The 16,581-nt window shown below is 35.6% G+C and overlaps 1 protein-coding gene across 1 annotated transcript in view; it reads left to right on the top strand.

Annotated features, from left to right (window-relative positions):
* NCAPG2 (non-SMC condensin II complex subunit G2) overlaps positions 1-16,581 on the top strand; it is a 52,209-nt gene that overhangs the window by 28,076 nt on the left and 7,552 nt on the right. The window contains exons 14-25 of the mRNA XM_074831709.1: positions 1,787-2,009; positions 3,241-3,353; positions 3,848-4,021; positions 6,339-6,409; positions 6,685-6,838; positions 7,011-7,184; positions 7,671-7,787; positions 7,905-8,048; positions 10,697-10,796; positions 11,450-11,634; positions 12,388-12,531; positions 14,423-14,523. Coding sequence (XP_074687810.1) covers positions 1,787-2,009; positions 3,241-3,353; positions 3,848-4,021; positions 6,339-6,409; positions 6,685-6,838; positions 7,011-7,184; positions 7,671-7,787; positions 7,905-8,048; positions 10,697-10,796; positions 11,450-11,634; positions 12,388-12,531; positions 14,423-14,523 — 1,700 coding nt within the window. The remainder of the gene's footprint in view (positions 1-1,786; positions 2,010-3,240; positions 3,354-3,847; positions 4,022-6,338; positions 6,410-6,684; positions 6,839-7,010; positions 7,185-7,670; positions 7,788-7,904; positions 8,049-10,696; positions 10,797-11,449; positions 11,635-12,387; positions 12,532-14,422; positions 14,524-16,581) is intronic.

Raw genomic sequence — 16,581 nt, 5'->3', positions numbered from 1 at the left:
CTGTAGGAGGCAATTCAGAGTTAAAAAGATAGCTTCAGAATCTAAAAGATAGCTTTTTTTCCTGAAGTTTCTGGTTCAGCAGGTTCTAAAGCCAGGTAAATCTGAGGTAAAACAGCAGAAGTATCACTGTGACACTGGACCTCAACTGATGGTGCCTGTGTGTTAGGAGATGTATCACTTGGTTCATAGAATCAGCAGAAACAACAGATCACAGAACTGTTGCTGAAAGTGTTGGACTCTGAAATCTTAATCAGGATTTCGGTCATATTCTTATATTATTATTTATTATTTTTAAAATACTCAAAAAGCATATTCCTCTGATAATCTGATTACATGTCATTTTTATAATCTTATGTATTTTTTAGTATTAATTTCTACATCATTCTGTAACCTCACAGGCACTCAGCACCTCTCGTGCTGAGTTTTAACTCCTCATAAGATATGATATACAAGTATGATTTAAAGAACTGGTACCTACAGTCATGATTTGATCCATTAATATCAGTTATCTGTATAGTAAAATACAACAAAGCTTTTTTTAACTTGTATTCAATATCAAAAATGCTTTAAGTTGATTTTTTTAATGTTGCTACTTTGTGTACAGTCTTTTAAAAACAAAGTATTCATGCTGCTGTTAAATGTAAAAATTCTTGTTTGAAAGTTATTTGTCATTCAGTATGAAAGTTCAAGCAAACAATCTTTTTGGCTTTCTTGAATTGTTCTGAATGTCCTGCCATTAAAGACAGGAGAATGATAATTCTGAACGTCAGGATTTTTTTTAGGTATAAATTTATTCTTTAGGCATAATGGATATCTTCCATCTACTCTGTCCTTTATTTTTATGTAAAAGATTCAGATCTTTTAAAGGAAAGATCAGCTTTACTAAAAAGAAAAAAAAATCCTAGTAAGTGTTAGATATTTTGTCAGTAAATTCCTTTTTATTTAAAAACTGTGATAAGTATCTCTGGTAAGTCCTGGGGTTACTGTAATGCTTACTTGAAGGACCTTCTTTTTATGACAATTCTAGCAGGGATGCCCATAGTTTGAAATCACAGAGTAATTAGCTGCCTCAAATATTTTCTGCTGAGGAATAAAATAATATTTTTCAATGCCAAGAAACCCTTTTTTTTTTTGGATGTGGGTTTTTTCTTTTTTTTTATCTGAAAGTGCACAGCATAATTAATTCAAGATGCGAGTAGTATTACTGCTGGCATAACAAGCTGTTTCTTCTTTCTGAATTTCACAGCCTTTGATTACTGTGTTGCAAATAAGCTAGAGCTCTGCTGACAACGGGATGCATTTCTCTTTTGGGATGATTTTGGAAAGGGTCTTGTTCTATACAGATTTTTAGGGCCTATACTGTACTTGTAGATAGTTTGGTCCTACTTTGTGCTATGACAAGAATATGAAACATGGCATATAATGACAATTAATTATATTTTGTGGTGCTATCCTTGTAGAGTAAACAATTCTTCCCTGCAATTGCCCTAATTGCATTAGCATTGCAGGTATATTGAGCTAGAATTGCTAGAACCAGAATTTTACCAGTCTATCAGAGATACTGGGAGATTTAGAGGTGCATCAGAACAGTAAAAGTGGTGTTGTTGCAGCAATATGTGACCTCAAGTAAATGCTCATATTTTGGTAAAAATTAAAAATGCTCATGCTTTTCTGGTAAATGCGATTTATATTTGTTGATACTTTTGATGTGGGCAACATTTAATAAAGGTAATTGGGTTTTCCTCTTTTTTTAACTCCTTTAATATCTTTTTCTCATTTTAAAAAGTTCTGGAAAATCTGTCCCATGGAGCATCTTCTGACTCGCCTGGAAGTTGATTCACGGCCTGTGTCACGACGCATAGTGAATCTCTTATTCAACTCTTTCTTTCCCATTAACCAAACTGAGGATGTGTGGTGTGAGCGCTGTGTTACTCTAATCCAGATGAATTCAGCAGCAGCTAGAAAGTTCTATCAATATGCTTATGAATATACTGCCCCCACCAATATAGGTAAAGTATAAAACCTTATGAATCTTTGGAAATAACTAGTATCACACCATGTAATAGCTTTTTATTTTTTTTCTCTAACAGTGGTTGCTAGATCTTTTGTTTTTAATATAGTGTTAGTTTGTAGTTTTTGAAATTCTTGACACCAGCAATGAACCCTGCTGACAAGAGTCGTAAGCTTTTTCAAAAACGAAGAGACCAAAGCTTTTTGTTTCTGCTCTTAGATGCTGTAGGTAGAGATAACAACTCTCTAGCCAGCGTTGTTATCTGGACTCTTTTTTCCTCTTTCTCCTCACATGTACTAACTATCTAAGTTGATATTTATTTATCATGCAGAAATAGGGAAATGAAATACTCTGGTTCCTCAAGTGAGTTGAGATCTTTATGTGGAAGATTCTATAGAAGGTGAAAAATATTTATGTCTGATAATCTGATTATCTGGGATTTGTGGATAGCAGTATTTTCAAGTTGCTCAGAGAAAATCTAAAAAGCTGTCCTTCCTATTAAAAGCTTCAGAAACTTTCAGTGAAAAGTGTATGCAGAGGGTATCGCTGCTTTTTATAAAAGTAACCAAGAAGCAAGTAAAATCAGGAAAATTTTGTTTCAGAGGAGTTCTGCTATTATAAAAACAAAGTAGTCAGCATGGAATGACTTGGGTAAAATGCCCAAGCCATTGAGCCTTGACTGATTACCTTGGTAAGGTAGTTTTGAAGTAACCTGTACTAGTGTATTTCAGCTAGTCATCCTTTCACCAGAGTGGACATAACCCTTTCATTTTTATCTAGAGATGAGCTCCTCATTAAGGAGTGCAATGGTTAGCCTACTACATCTTTTATAAATAATTGGAATTAACTTTGGAGGGGATGTGTTATTGAACATAGGTCATTAAATGGATAGCTATGCCAGATGAATGTAGGAGTTGTGGGAGCTTCCTCTGTTCCTGGTTTGATAAGGTGGTGGTTGTTGCGGGTTTTTTTAGGAGACTTTTTTAACAGTAAAATCACAGAACCTGATGATAATGTTGCCATTACTTCTTCATACTTGAGGATATAAAACATTTTTACATTTTTCCATTTCCTTTTACCAGGAAATTTTTTCCTTTTTTCCTAGTTATTTCTGGTTCTGTTGCCTGCTTTTTCAGACTGGCTTTCCAGCATTACATTAGAAGTATTTACTAGCAACATTCTTAACAAATAGTAAATGTCTAATTTATTCTTATTATATTTAAATGTAGCTAAATTGATGCTTACTATTCGGCGCTGCTTGAATGCCTGCATCCAGAAAGCAGTGAAAGAGAGTCTTCATGATAGCAATGATGATGATGAAAGTGAAAAGGAGAATACAAGTGTAAGAAAGTCCACTTTATGATAAGTTCTGGTAACGCTTTTTCTGTGGTGCTTAATTTGAGACATAGGCAGTTAATGATACGACAGAAATCTAAAGGAAAGCACTTGGGCATCTGTGGAATTAGAAGGGAAGAACTGCCATTATGGTGTTTTCACACCCTGCAATAGGAGAAATTTGGTAAAGTAGCTAGAATAAGATAGGAGGAATATAAAGCATATTTTAAATGAATACTTCCCTAATTCCAGTACTAATTATAAATGTTTGGTTTTGCAATTACATTATTCAAAAAATTAATGTTGCAAAATGACTTGTTATATATACATATATATATATACACACACTAAGACTGAATCATGGAATTCATGTTCTGCAACAAGCACAATGCCTTTTTGAAATGAATAGAAGGATTTTCAGGGTTTTTTTAAACCTTATTGTAACCTAAATTTATATTTGAGAGTATAATACGTAATATCATCTAAGTGTTTGTGTTTCAGGTGTTGAATAATGTGTTGTCAATAAATGATGTGGCCAGCATGGCAAGTTTATTGGAGATTACTGTAATACTCTGGAGAAGTATCCACAAAGCACTAGATCACAATCAAGATGCCAAAGATTATGCTATCAGAAAATTTGCTTCTGTACTTCCTGAATATTTTAAAGTATTTAAGGTAAAGAAAGCCTAGATTTTCCTGTTAAGTGCTTAGTATTTTCTTCAGCTGCTTTCATGTGTTATGTCTTTTATCTATTTTCATGGCATTAAGCATTCTTTTTCATTGTTGCTGTAAACCATAAACAATAGCAAGTTTCTTGGAATTCCACAAATGGGTAGAAGCTGTCAATTGCAATATCTGACTGATGAACCATTATCTAAATAGTCAACACAGAAATGCTTGTGCAATAAATTGCTCTCTTTGTAAAGTTTTTAGAGGATTCCATTCTTTTGAATGTTTTTGGAACTTTTGGAAATCTGTAACTGAATATGTGCCATTGCAGAATAAATACACAGTGTACATGACAGTCCACATGTTTTCCTACCCACTCCCCCCCGCCCAAACTCTTCCACCCCCACTGCTTCTTATTATGATCCAGCTGCTGGAGCAGACAGCTGAAGCAGCTGAGGCTCCTTTTTCACTTTCTTGTGATTGGTTTCTGCTAATTTGATTCTACTCTCTAATGATCTTTTGATGCGCTTATTTATTGTTTGGGTTTGATATAAGCAATTAATTAAAACCAGTAATTTTCATATTTTCAGTCTCCTTGATCTGTTTAATTGTTCTAGTGTTATTTTTCAGGATGCTATCTTTTGATAGTGGCTAATAGTATCTGCTGCACCCTGTAGTGCATTTGGAAGGATTATCTACTGGATGTCATTTTTTTGTTTATGGCTTTTATGCTGCAGTATACTGAGTTATGCTGGCTGTTATACTTAACCACATTCAGGTTTGCTTGAGTAATCAGGAAGTGGAAAGTAATTCCTTGCTACATAATATTCTGCAGCACAGATATACCAAGTGCTTTCTCTACCCTGAAAGCATTTGAAAGTTGTCAGACACTCCAAATCTTTTTTGGTAGAGGATGTACCAGATTCTGGTGAGCAGACAAGATATTCAGCTTTAGTGAGCAACCTCTTTGACTTTGATATTCTTACAGTGAGTAAGCAGCTTGGATCTAAAAACACCTGTCATCAGAGGCTTAGTTTCTAAAAGACTACAGATTGAAGCAGCATGTCTCTTTCTTGAAAAGCTAGAAATGTATTTTTAAGTGTTTTTTTAAAAATCATGTTTAAAAGGTTTTAGATCTTCAAATGTCTAAGTAAGTAATTTCACTTGATTGTATTCATGAAGCTTGGACATACATTTTTGAAGAGTCTTTCATATAGATTGGTTTCTGTATAACCTGAGTGAGACTATGTCATGGTCTAGACCTTGTATTATGATGTGTTGTAACGATTTATAGTGCATTTTACATTACCATTGTTATATGAGCACCCTTTCCTTTAGAGTTTTTTTTATAAATTTCTGATGTGAATGAATATTCATTTAAGGCACCAGTTACTTGAGAGAAGTGAGATGGTGTCATGATTGTGCAATTAAATATTAGCCACTACTAGAAAGAAAATGTAAGCTAGAGCTCTTACTTCCTTTGCAATGGTTATTAATCTAATGGAGCCTTAATTATTCATGGTAGTTGTTCTGACAGTTTGTCAGAAAGCTGAATGATAAGGTAATTGATAATTGACCTCGGAGAATAGAAATCAGAAGTTTCAGATTGCAAGCCACATGTTATGAGCTTCTTTCAGTTCCATTTCTAGTGAAAAAAGGGAAATCCTTAATTTGCAATAATTTACTCATACTTTTCCAGTACTTTCTTTAGTTTTCTGTGCATGTGTGTACCTGTACGTGTACATCTTACCCCTGTACTCGGCCCTGGTGAGGCTGCACTTCGATTACCGTGTTCAGTTTTGGGCCCCTCACTACAAAAAGGACATTGAATTACTGGAGCGTGTCCAGAGAAGGGCAACGAAGCTGGTGAAGGGTCTGGAGCACATGTCGTACGAGGAGCGGCTGAGGGAACTGGGGGTGTTTAGTCTGGAGAAGAGGAGGCTGAGGGGAGACCTCATCGCCCTCTACAACTACCTGAAAGGAGGTTGCAGAGAGCTGGGGATGAGTCTCTTTAACCAAGTTACAAGTGACAGGACAAGAGGTAATGGCCTCAAGTTGCACCAGGGAAGGTTTAGACTGGATATTAGGAAGCATTTCTTTACAGAACGGGTTGTTAGGTGTTGGAATAGGCTGCCCAGGGCAGTGGTGGAGTCCCCATCCCTGGAGGTGTTTAAGAGTAGAGTCGACATAGCGCTGAGTGATATGGTGTAGTTGGAAACTGTCAGTGTTAGGTTAATGGTTGGACCGGATGATCTTCAAGGTCTTTTCCAACCTAGATGATTCTGTGATTCTATGATTACGTATTATACTTTTTTTATCCTAGGATGAGCGTTGCATGGCTCCATTGGTTATTCTGGCATCCTTTATGCCCCCTGCTGCTATTCCTACATTCAGGTACTATTTTAAAATCAAAATATGAATGACAAATATCTCTTCTTGACTGTATTTGTTAATTTTTCCACAACTTGATGTATTAAATGCCCATTTAGATAAATTAATCCACTCAACAAATTTGATAAGTTAGTAAAATTTGTGAGGTGCAAATATGTCTTTGAGCCACTGGTGGATCTTTTTTGGTATTATACCTGTTGACTTTCTTTGAATTATTTCTGCACTTATGGATGTAAAGGTAATGCATCTCTTTGTGTGTTTGTTTGTTCTCTTTTAAGCTGTGGTGTGATCTCCAGACTCAGAAATATTGACAGTGGAGCTGACCAAAACAAATATTCATCCCTGATAGACTGCATGTGTCGCTGGGGTCAAGTGGGACATATTATGGAATTAGCCTGTGATTGGTTGTCTGACACGCTAACCCCAAGAAAGGTGTGCATTTGCATAGATCAAAGAATTAAGGAATTTCTAATTACATAAAGGCATCATGCCTTTTTTTTTAATAGAAGAAGCCTGTTTAATGCCATATTATTCTGCTTTGGAATTAGTTGTAAAGTAAGATACTAACACTATTGTACTGGTTTTGTGCTTTCTTCTTGGTTAGAGTATTCAAACGTCTGAACGAAGAGTACGTGTCCGTGTAACACAGGAATCGAAGCCAGAATTAGCAGTTGATTACATTGAATATTTATTGACTCATCCTGTTAATCGTGATTGCCTACTTTCTGTTCCTAAAAAGAAACTGGAGAAGCTTTTGAAAATTCTCAGTGCTGCAAAGGTAGTATTTTCCTCGTCATAAACAGTCTTATGAAAGAGTGCATAACATCATATATTGCCTGAGTCAAATTAAAGGCCTGCAAGAATAAATAAATAAGATTCATGATCCCCTCTTCCCCTCTATAAAAAAGTTTTTCTTTTGAGTTGTACTTCTAACAAATGTTCTAAAGTAGAAGTATATTAGTTCAGAATTGTTTATAGATGGCAGATTTTAACCAGCTTGTCATTTTTAGGTGTCTCAAAATTTTTGTGATCTAGTGTTGAGCAGTTTTAGGTGACCTGATTTAACAATGTACATATAAGGAGTAGTCTAAAAATAAGTTATGGCATTGCAAAATGAAAGTAAATGAAACTATGCCTGCTGGTTTCTTCGGTTTGAGGATTTTTTATTTTATTTTTTCTTTAAATCTTTTGTTTAAAGCTGTTGAGAAAAGAAACATTTGAAAGGATTTTCTGGAAAATATAAATGTAAACCTTGATATTTCAGGAAGTTCTTGTCTCAATTCTGAAAGCAACTGATGCAGGTTCTGGTAGCTGCAATCAAGCAACTGGCCTAAGAGCCTTCAGCCTCTTTTGCAGGTTGAGTATTCATCTTCAGAACAAGGTATGGTTATATCTTTTCAGCATGAACTTTTTTCAGTATAAACCAGCTGACAGTATAAGGAAATTCTAAAAGAATTGGAAAGACAATTGGTAAACTACTTTTTTTTTTTTCTTCCAGTTTTCTGAAGAAGGAAAAGATTATCTCTCACTTCTGAAGGAGACAGGTGCTTGGATAGAAAGTCAAGTTTTACCTTTTATGCTAGCAAGTGATCAAGAGGATGGCATTTCAAAAAACAGTAGTGTTTCTGAATTAATTACCCAGGTTAGAGGTTTCTTATAATACAAGTCAAACTACTGCTAATCTGAAAAGCCGTATATGTAGGAACTGTATACTGACAAACATAGTGCAGTGGTGTTTTTGGAGCGCAGCAAGCGAATGAGCTAATGAAACACAGTCCTGACTGTTTTGAGGTTACAGTTTTTGCTTTTGCTATTCTTTTGACTGCTTAAAATCACATACTCTTTTTAAAATCACTTTGAGTTTACTTGTAACCTTTATATTTTATAAATGCAAAAATATATAAATGTAATTGCACATATCCTAGCAATTAAATGAAGTAGTTGGAGTCAACAATACCTTGTTTTTATCTAGAATTTTTTCAACTACCAGTGCATAATATATATTCTCATTATATCTGTTGAAGTGAGAGGATGGAACACGTTTTATGTTTCACACGTGTGAAAATGCCCACTCAAGAAATTTCTAGCACAGCAGGTGATGTAACCTGGCTCTCCCAAATTTTAGGTTTCTAACAAGTAATTCTTGTCCTCAGTCTCTCATCCCCCATATTAAATAAAGGTAATGTTTATGCTGCTTTATGAAAAGTGCCTTAGCATAGAGTTAAGATTGTCGCTGAATCTCAGTTCTGAAAATGAGAAGAAAATTAGTTGCTGAAGACAAGGGTATACTTGCGTGGTATGCTAGCACTTAGTAGCCTGTTCTGTAGCGTAGAAGATCCGGGAAATGACAGAATGACTGCAGCTGCATACATTGTGTTGAATAGCACAATAGAGGATGACTTAGAGGATCAGGAAGATGGTCTGATTATGAGAGAGGATTTAGATCTAATCATGTTTGCTTGCTTGCTTTCTTCCTTCCTTTCTTTCTTTCCTGCTTTCCCAAAAGAAATAGTTGAAATTATACCTTGAGGAATTCAGTATGCTTCATTCTAGTGCTGAGTCCCATAGAACCTATGTTTGGAAGTCAGCAGAGACGTAGGGTGTGAGTTACCTGGGAATTTAATAATGAGGAGGTCAGTCTTATACTAAACCTCACTGCTGCAGCCAAATGGCTTTTTGAAAAGTCTAAAGAGACAGTAAACTCAAACAAGTGTTGTAGTTGTTCCTGGTACAGGTTTCTGGTGTGTTTTATATGCTATTGTCTCTTCTCTCTGAATAAAAAATTTAGTATGCATATCATAACTCTTCTGTGGCTATTTTTCAAAAGCGTGGAGGTACAAAACTAAACCTTATAGAAAGACAATACAGAAAATAAGGAATCTTTATGAGTATTACCAGAATGTTTATGATCAATTTCCTAGTTTTGAATACAAAATGAAAATGAAACTTTATTGATAAGCAATTAAGATAGGTATTTGTCACTGTAGACCCATCTGACATAATACTTTACTAGCCAATAATGAAACACAATGATCTTTACTACTAGATCTTAAAGTCCATTTGCCTCATTATTTCCAGAGAAGAAACTGAGGTGTAAAGACTGATGTGACTTGTCTGGAAGTCAAGAATTGAATCCAGGCCTCTTGCATCTCCTCTAATAAGCCACATGCTTGTTAAGCAGCTCCTGTATGCTTCTCACCTTATATACTGTTTTTTATTGGAATGAGATTGATTGTGCTTTTTAATTCTTTGGAGTGTATATTTGGTAACAATGCTGGCATTAAAAGTGGATCTAGTTTGTCCCAAAATATCCATAATAACACAACAATTACAGTTGCTTCTTTAATACTGTTGTATATGAGAGGGAACTGGGGTGTCTCTTCTTTTTTTGCTTACATTTCTTTAGCACTTTCCCCATGATACATCCCATTCTTCCCATTTCACCCTTCCTTCTCTGCTTTGCTCTGTTACTCAATTTTGCACTTGCTGTCATGGGCACTGGGATTCACTGGGGGGCCGTTCTCTTTAGGCCACTGATTTGTTGAGTGGGGCTGGTAGGCCTCAGACACAAACCCCAGTGTCATCACTGACAGTGCCCCTTACCCCGTATCTTCATTTGCCCCTCACAGAAAGCATTTCATTGTATAATGGGGGGGGTTGTTTTACCTAGTTTTGAATTGTCTTCTGTTACATTCCCCTGACATATCACTTAACCTAAGGTGGATTTTAGCATTGAGCTATGGGTCCTTTCAGATTTTGGTCAAAGGAAAGATTTGGACTAACTTTAGTCACCATCAGTGGCCTTGAACAACCCAGCTCATGTATACATAGACTTATATACATATATATGTATACTTTATATACATAAATTCTCTACTCTGTCTATACATTAGTAATATAATCTGTTTAGTATGTACCGTGTGTGTCTGTAGGGAAAAGCTCTTTTTGTATGCTGTTTTTAATTTTGCTAATCAAGATAGGTACAGATGTCATATTCTGCCTTGGTAAATGTTAAGTAACAATGCCTCTGATCTGAGCCTGAGTAAAAAAGATAGGGGATTTACTGCCTTTTGAGAAACTGTTCACTGGAGGAGAGGTCAATGGAAGTATTTGGAGAACTGTTTGGAAGTCTGGTTTTTCAGAGGTTGCGAACCAACTAACTCCAAGGAGATGCACCAGCTTTCAGGGCAACTTGGCTAAGATTTCGTGGGTTTTATTATGTCTAAGTTTTACTGAATGGTTATTTTACATAAATTTTGTTTCTCATATACTTTTGCATCTCTTTTCTAGACCTACCTGACAGTATGTAAAGATGTCATAATGGTTGGCTTTGGAAATCTCACGTTTCAAGCACACCTTTTAGATATGGCTCTTTCAGTTATACAAACAGGTATGATATTTTGTACTAACGTCAGCATCTCCATAGATACTTAGCTGACTTTTCTTAGCAGAACTGTTGCTTTTAGCTTTTTGGAGTCTGTTTCTCAAAAAATATTTATAACTTATGCTAACTAGTACCAATAATATGGTCAAAAGTCACAGCAGCTTTTCAGAAAACTGAAAACAAGCAGAGAACCAACCTGGAACCATGTCACTGTTGATAACTAATGTTTCTTCCTTGCTCCTAGATTCCAGTTATTACTATGTAATTCAGGGGTTTTCTCTCTCTATATATAAAAAAGTGGGGTTTAATATATATATATATATATAAAGTAATATGTGTATGTTGACATGTATATTGATATATGTATATATGCCTTAGGAGACAACATTGTAGCACTCTTTAAATTTGACTCATATTTGGAAAGTACAGACAGAATTAGAGCTCCATTCCTGAAGAAATCTGCGATTTTAATCCCTATACTTCAAGGGCTGGAAGGAACACTGCATTTATACAGCTAAGGATGCTCAGAAACTAAATAGATCATCTACACTTGTAAACTATACCTATTTATGGTACATAACTGAGTTTCATTCTAAGCTTGTACCTGAAGAATATCTCATTACAATTTTTTATATTGTGGTATTTATCTCTTTCTCTAGAGAGAGGTGGCTTTTGTGCTCCAGTGTTACTGTATGTTCTAAAAGAAATTATTGAAGCTTCTATAACTCAGAATACTGAGACAGATGAAGTGCCAAATCTCTTCCATGATGTACAGACCATCTTCCAGAAAGTTTTAGAATGTGTGGCACATAGACTCAAGAAACAACAGGAAGAAGGGATTCAGGTATCGTATTACACTTGAAATTGCTACCTAATGTGTAGATGAATCCGTACTTTTTACGCAAATATGTTAGTCACTTTGAGGTTGTTATTCAAGTTGACATCTGATTAGATTTTCTGTTAAATTTTCTACATTTCCTTGTTACCAATGTTTTTTTTTAATTCATTGTTAGTCTCATCATGACAGAAAAACTAGTAAATTGGAGAACAATGCATTCTGTTACCAATGATCCTGAATTACCCTTGTACTCATAAGTTATGAAACTTATCTGCAATGAAATGAACTTTCTCAATCCAGAGCAAAAAATTCGATTATATATATTATGATCTTCAGAGGGAGGAAAAATTGTCGTTATTTCATTTATTTCTTTCAGCCTGAATTATATCAGCTTCAAAATATGTATGATGTCCTAAAGTTCTTCAGAACCTCCTGTCTTCACAGAAGTTAGCTTCTTGTGCAGAGACTAGATAGTAGTGAGACAGGTGGATCACTCTGGAAACTTTGATGGTCGGCTTTTCAGGACTTCTGAAAAACATTAATTTCTTTTTTGTTACAACCATTGTTTTGTTTGTTTCTCCCAAATTTATGAGTAGACTTTCTAAATGTGTTGCTGATTCCTCCTCTGATCCCAGGTGAATAGAGTACCTCAATAGCTTTCAAGGTGTGATCTGCACTTCTTCACAGAGAAGCATGCTGAAATATCTCAGTTATACTCAAGCAATCTGAAAAAACTGATCTGTTTTTCTTTGGTTTTAGTTGATTCACTCTATTCAAATGCCTCTTGGAGAATTTATACACGCAGTCGAGCGCTGGCATTCATCTTGTCCAGCAGTTCACCAAGGTGTACTCTCTACTCTCCTGGCTGCAATAGTAGCAGAGATAAATTATGTGCTACAGAAGGTAAAGTTAATGCTGACTTTTTTTTTTAACAGTTATTGCTTTTTAAATGTCATGTTGGAACAATGGAGCTATGTTCAGAAAGTGTGATCTTTGTACTCCAGATGAAGATTTTGTGTGTGTTGGCATGGAACAAACAGGGAATGTTATTTGCCATAATTTGATATTACTGTGCATCTCTCAGATTTATGAATACAGCCGTGTAAGAACAGAGTTGTCCTGATACCTAGTTCACTATCTGCCCCGGACAGAAGAATTTAGAAACTAGGCAGTGTTGGAGGCTAACAACATGGTTTTTCAGATATCATCTCTATGTGGTTTTGTGCTGGGTCTGGTTGGGAAGGAGTTAACTTTCTTCACAGCAGTCCCTGTGGTTTGAATTTGTGGTTAAAACATTGTTGAGGACACACCAGTTAGTTTTGGCTGCTGCTGAACAGTGCTTACAGAGTGTCAAGGCTTTTCCTCTTCCCTTCACACCCTGACCTAAGAAACAGTAAGCAGGCAAGAGACTGAGAGGGGCTGCGGCTGAGGCAGCTGACGCAAAATGACCAAAGGCATATTCCATATTATACGATGTTGTGCTCAGCAATAACAACTCAGGGAAATGAGGAGGAATAGAGCTTGTCCTAAACCTACCTCACTTTCTCTCACCCAGCATTAGGGAACTTCAGAAGTGAACCACTGGTCTCTGAAAAATTCCAGTGCCCTATTCTGGAACTGTCCCATAAGGTTCTGTAATCCTGTTCCAAAGCAAGTTGATGTCTTGCTTGGCACTGATCACTTACGCATTCTTTGCTTCTACACAGATCCATTTCTCATACTGCATCTTTTTTGGTTCCTCTGGTTTTTGTCTAGAGGGTTTCCAAATATCTGATCTGAGTTTCTTTGGAAAGTAAAGAAAGAAGCTAATACTGAAAAGAATATATAGGTAGAGGTTATTGTATGCGCTAAAAGTCCAAGGAACCATTACTGTCTTTGGAGGAGGAGGATAGCATTCCCAATGCATGTTCCAAATGCATGTAGTGTTAGGAGCAAATATGGCTAGCAAGATTGGAAGCTTTGAGAACTAAAAAAGAAGAGCAGAGGTTCTTTAGCAGAGGCTGTACTCTTACTGTGGTTGCCAGATATGTCAGAAATAAGCGGTTGCCAGAAAGTACCGAGTACAACAGAGCTGCTTCTAAGATTCTGTGTTACAGAAGGAATGGAAACAATACCAGAGATCTACCTGCAAATATTAATGTATCAGCTGAGGGGCTCTGAGATGAAAGCATGCTCTTTACAGATGCCACAGAGTAGAAGTTTATGGTCTTCAATGATACTGCAGATTCATACTCATAGATTATGAATGTTCATTGCCAGAAAGTCATCTGAGCTGGGGTTTTCCCTGCCCTCAGGTTACTGTGCTAGTAAATCAAAATTCAGTTCTGAATAGCAAGCCAGGTATTTAGCTAGAACTTGATACCAAAAAGAGCTGACGCAGGGAATCAGGAAATCACTGTCACCCAAGTTATTTTTAGAAATTACTTATGCACACTTAAACTTGGAGACACAAGGGATACTCATTTGTGTTTAGTGGGGTGTATCTTTATAAATAGTGACCAACAGTGTAGAAAAATGAAACTTCTGTTCGGAACAACTGTGGAGAATATTTGCCTTGATACAAATACTGTTTATTTGTTTTAGTTTTAGCCTTTCTAATTTAAATATGTTTTGTTTATTTGGATACAAGACAATTGGATTAAGGCTGTTCAAAGAACACACATGAATATTTCTTCTAATTATTTAAGAATAGGTCTTGGATAGTCTAATTATTGAAATACAGATTTCCTTCAATGTTTTCTGCATACATATATTTCTTGATCTACAACAGTTGTTGACTTTTTTCGTTTTTTAGGCTTCCAGTGAAGGCTTAACTATACCAAAGACTATGTCAGACCTTCCTCCTCTTTCAAGCAGTTTAATGGCCATAATTATGAAGTCAGTTAATGTTGTCAGGTAAATGTTTCTACATTAATTTGTCCAAGGTTGTTGCTAATGCAGAACAGTTTACATGTTGTCAATAAAGTTTTAATTTCTAAATTCAAACAAATTTTGAGGAATTAGATGCTTACTAAATTTACTTGCACTACTTCATAATCCCTTTCTCTGGTCATATTACTTGTAGGTATTTGTTAGAGGGATTCGTTCCATGTTTTTGACTGCTTCTAAGAGTGCTTCTTATTTACAAGACTGTTCATCTAAATGAGTTCCTTAATCATACATCTTGCCTTGTTTCTTTCATAAGATACTTATAAATATTAGTCCCCTCGATATAAAAGTAATTAGATGAGATAAAATATTTACAATTAATAGCATTAATTCTTTAATAGAATGTCTGCAATGAGGTGATGAATGTACTATAGCTGTATTAAAATCACAAAATTCAAAATAGTTTTAAATCATCTGAATCCTAAAAGCTCCCAAAAGTGGGGTTATGTCATTATCTTTTTTAAAAATTAACTGTTTTTTTAATTTGCTGTATTTAGTGGGTAGCCTGAATATCTTGTAAAATTGTCACAAGTGAATTTCATTTTGCTTAGTTTGTTCATATTCAATTTTTATTTACATGACTATACACCCCAGACTTTTTTAAATGATCAAGGGGCTAATGTGTATTCCTTAGAAGTACTGTCATTCTCCATGACTTATCGCAACTAGCTCCTATTCTTAACTTTCTCATCTGACAGGCACTGAATATTCCTGTCTCTGCTGTCATGAGTTGTTTTTTTTCTTCTCAATCCTTCTCAAGTTCTAGTTGAACTTGCAAACCAAAGGGCTCCAGAGAGTCCAGCAATAGGTTTCCTAATTCAAAACTTGTTCTTCTGTGAGGCAGCAGCTAGCTGTCCATCAAGGCACTCTCTTTTAGTGTAACACAATTATTTTACACATCTCTTTTGAAAAGAGATGCAGAAATTCAATGAATTCCTCTGAAACTTTTTCTTGTATTAGTCAAGGAGAATCTTGTCAGTTCTTGACAGAGAAAACTGCTGGTTTGGACCAGATTGTTTCTATGAATACTTTGATAAACATGTATCTATCTTCTGGTATTTATCTTTTTGGTGCAAAGATCTAAGTCGGGAGATAATTTACATCTGGTTCCACTGGTGCCTCAGGACTGAGACTACTTTTAAGGCTGTTTTCCTTTCTTAATCTGTATTGATAGGCCATAATCAGAGTCCAGTAGTAAATCATTCAGTATCTCAGAAATTATCATCTTTCCATGCCACTGTGAAAGCCTTTGACATTACAGAATTTGATGCAGGCTTCTGTTCTGTGAACACACAATCATCTTGCACCAGGTTCTGCAATTTCTGTTATGTTTTCAGTTACTAATTAGTCAATCTCTAGCACTGAATTTCAGTTCCCGTATCAGTGATAATACTGAGTGACTTGGCACTATCTGACCAATTGTGTGAGTATCCTTTCCTTTAGTAGGGAACTATCTATATAGGAACAAATTACTTCTCTCTCAAATGACTTTGTAAATAACTTATTGTTCTCTTCTAGTTTATCTTTGCCTGCAGGCTCATGTGACCCTTGTTGAGAGGGAGGTGGGGAAAGGCAGCTGCATTGAGTCTTATTACAGGTTAATAAAATTACAGTGTTCCTTCATGGAACTAAAGAGTGTGCTTACTGACCTAAACAGTGATAACAATAAAGTCAAACTCTGATTTGAATACTATCAGCATTCTAAGAGCAATATGAAATGGAATCAATACTTGGTCAGATTAGTCCACAATGATATAATAAAATTAATGCAATGCATGAGCAACTTCATAATACTTATTTCAGAATCTAAAGAGGTTTCATCTTTCTCAGCTCTTCGAAGCAATATTTGAGCTTCTACAAAGCTCATTTACTGAATCACTAGTGGAGGTTAGTTCTTAACTGCATATTTTGTTCTGAGATCTTCACACAATAAAAGCCTAATGAACAATTAACTGGGTATTTATGGTGTTCAGTTTTGGTAACAGATAAAAATATTACCAAAGGTATTTTGAAATATTTTACAGG

The sequence above is a fragment of the Strix aluco genome, chromosome 1 (assembly GCF_031877795.1).
Source record: "Strix aluco isolate bStrAlu1 chromosome 1, bStrAlu1.hap1, whole genome shotgun sequence".
Classification (NCBI taxonomy): Eukaryota; Metazoa; Chordata; class Aves; order Strigiformes; family Strigidae; genus Strix; species Strix aluco.
Note: the sequence above shows the minus strand (reverse complement) of the source record. Positions and strands in the feature narration are given on the sequence as shown.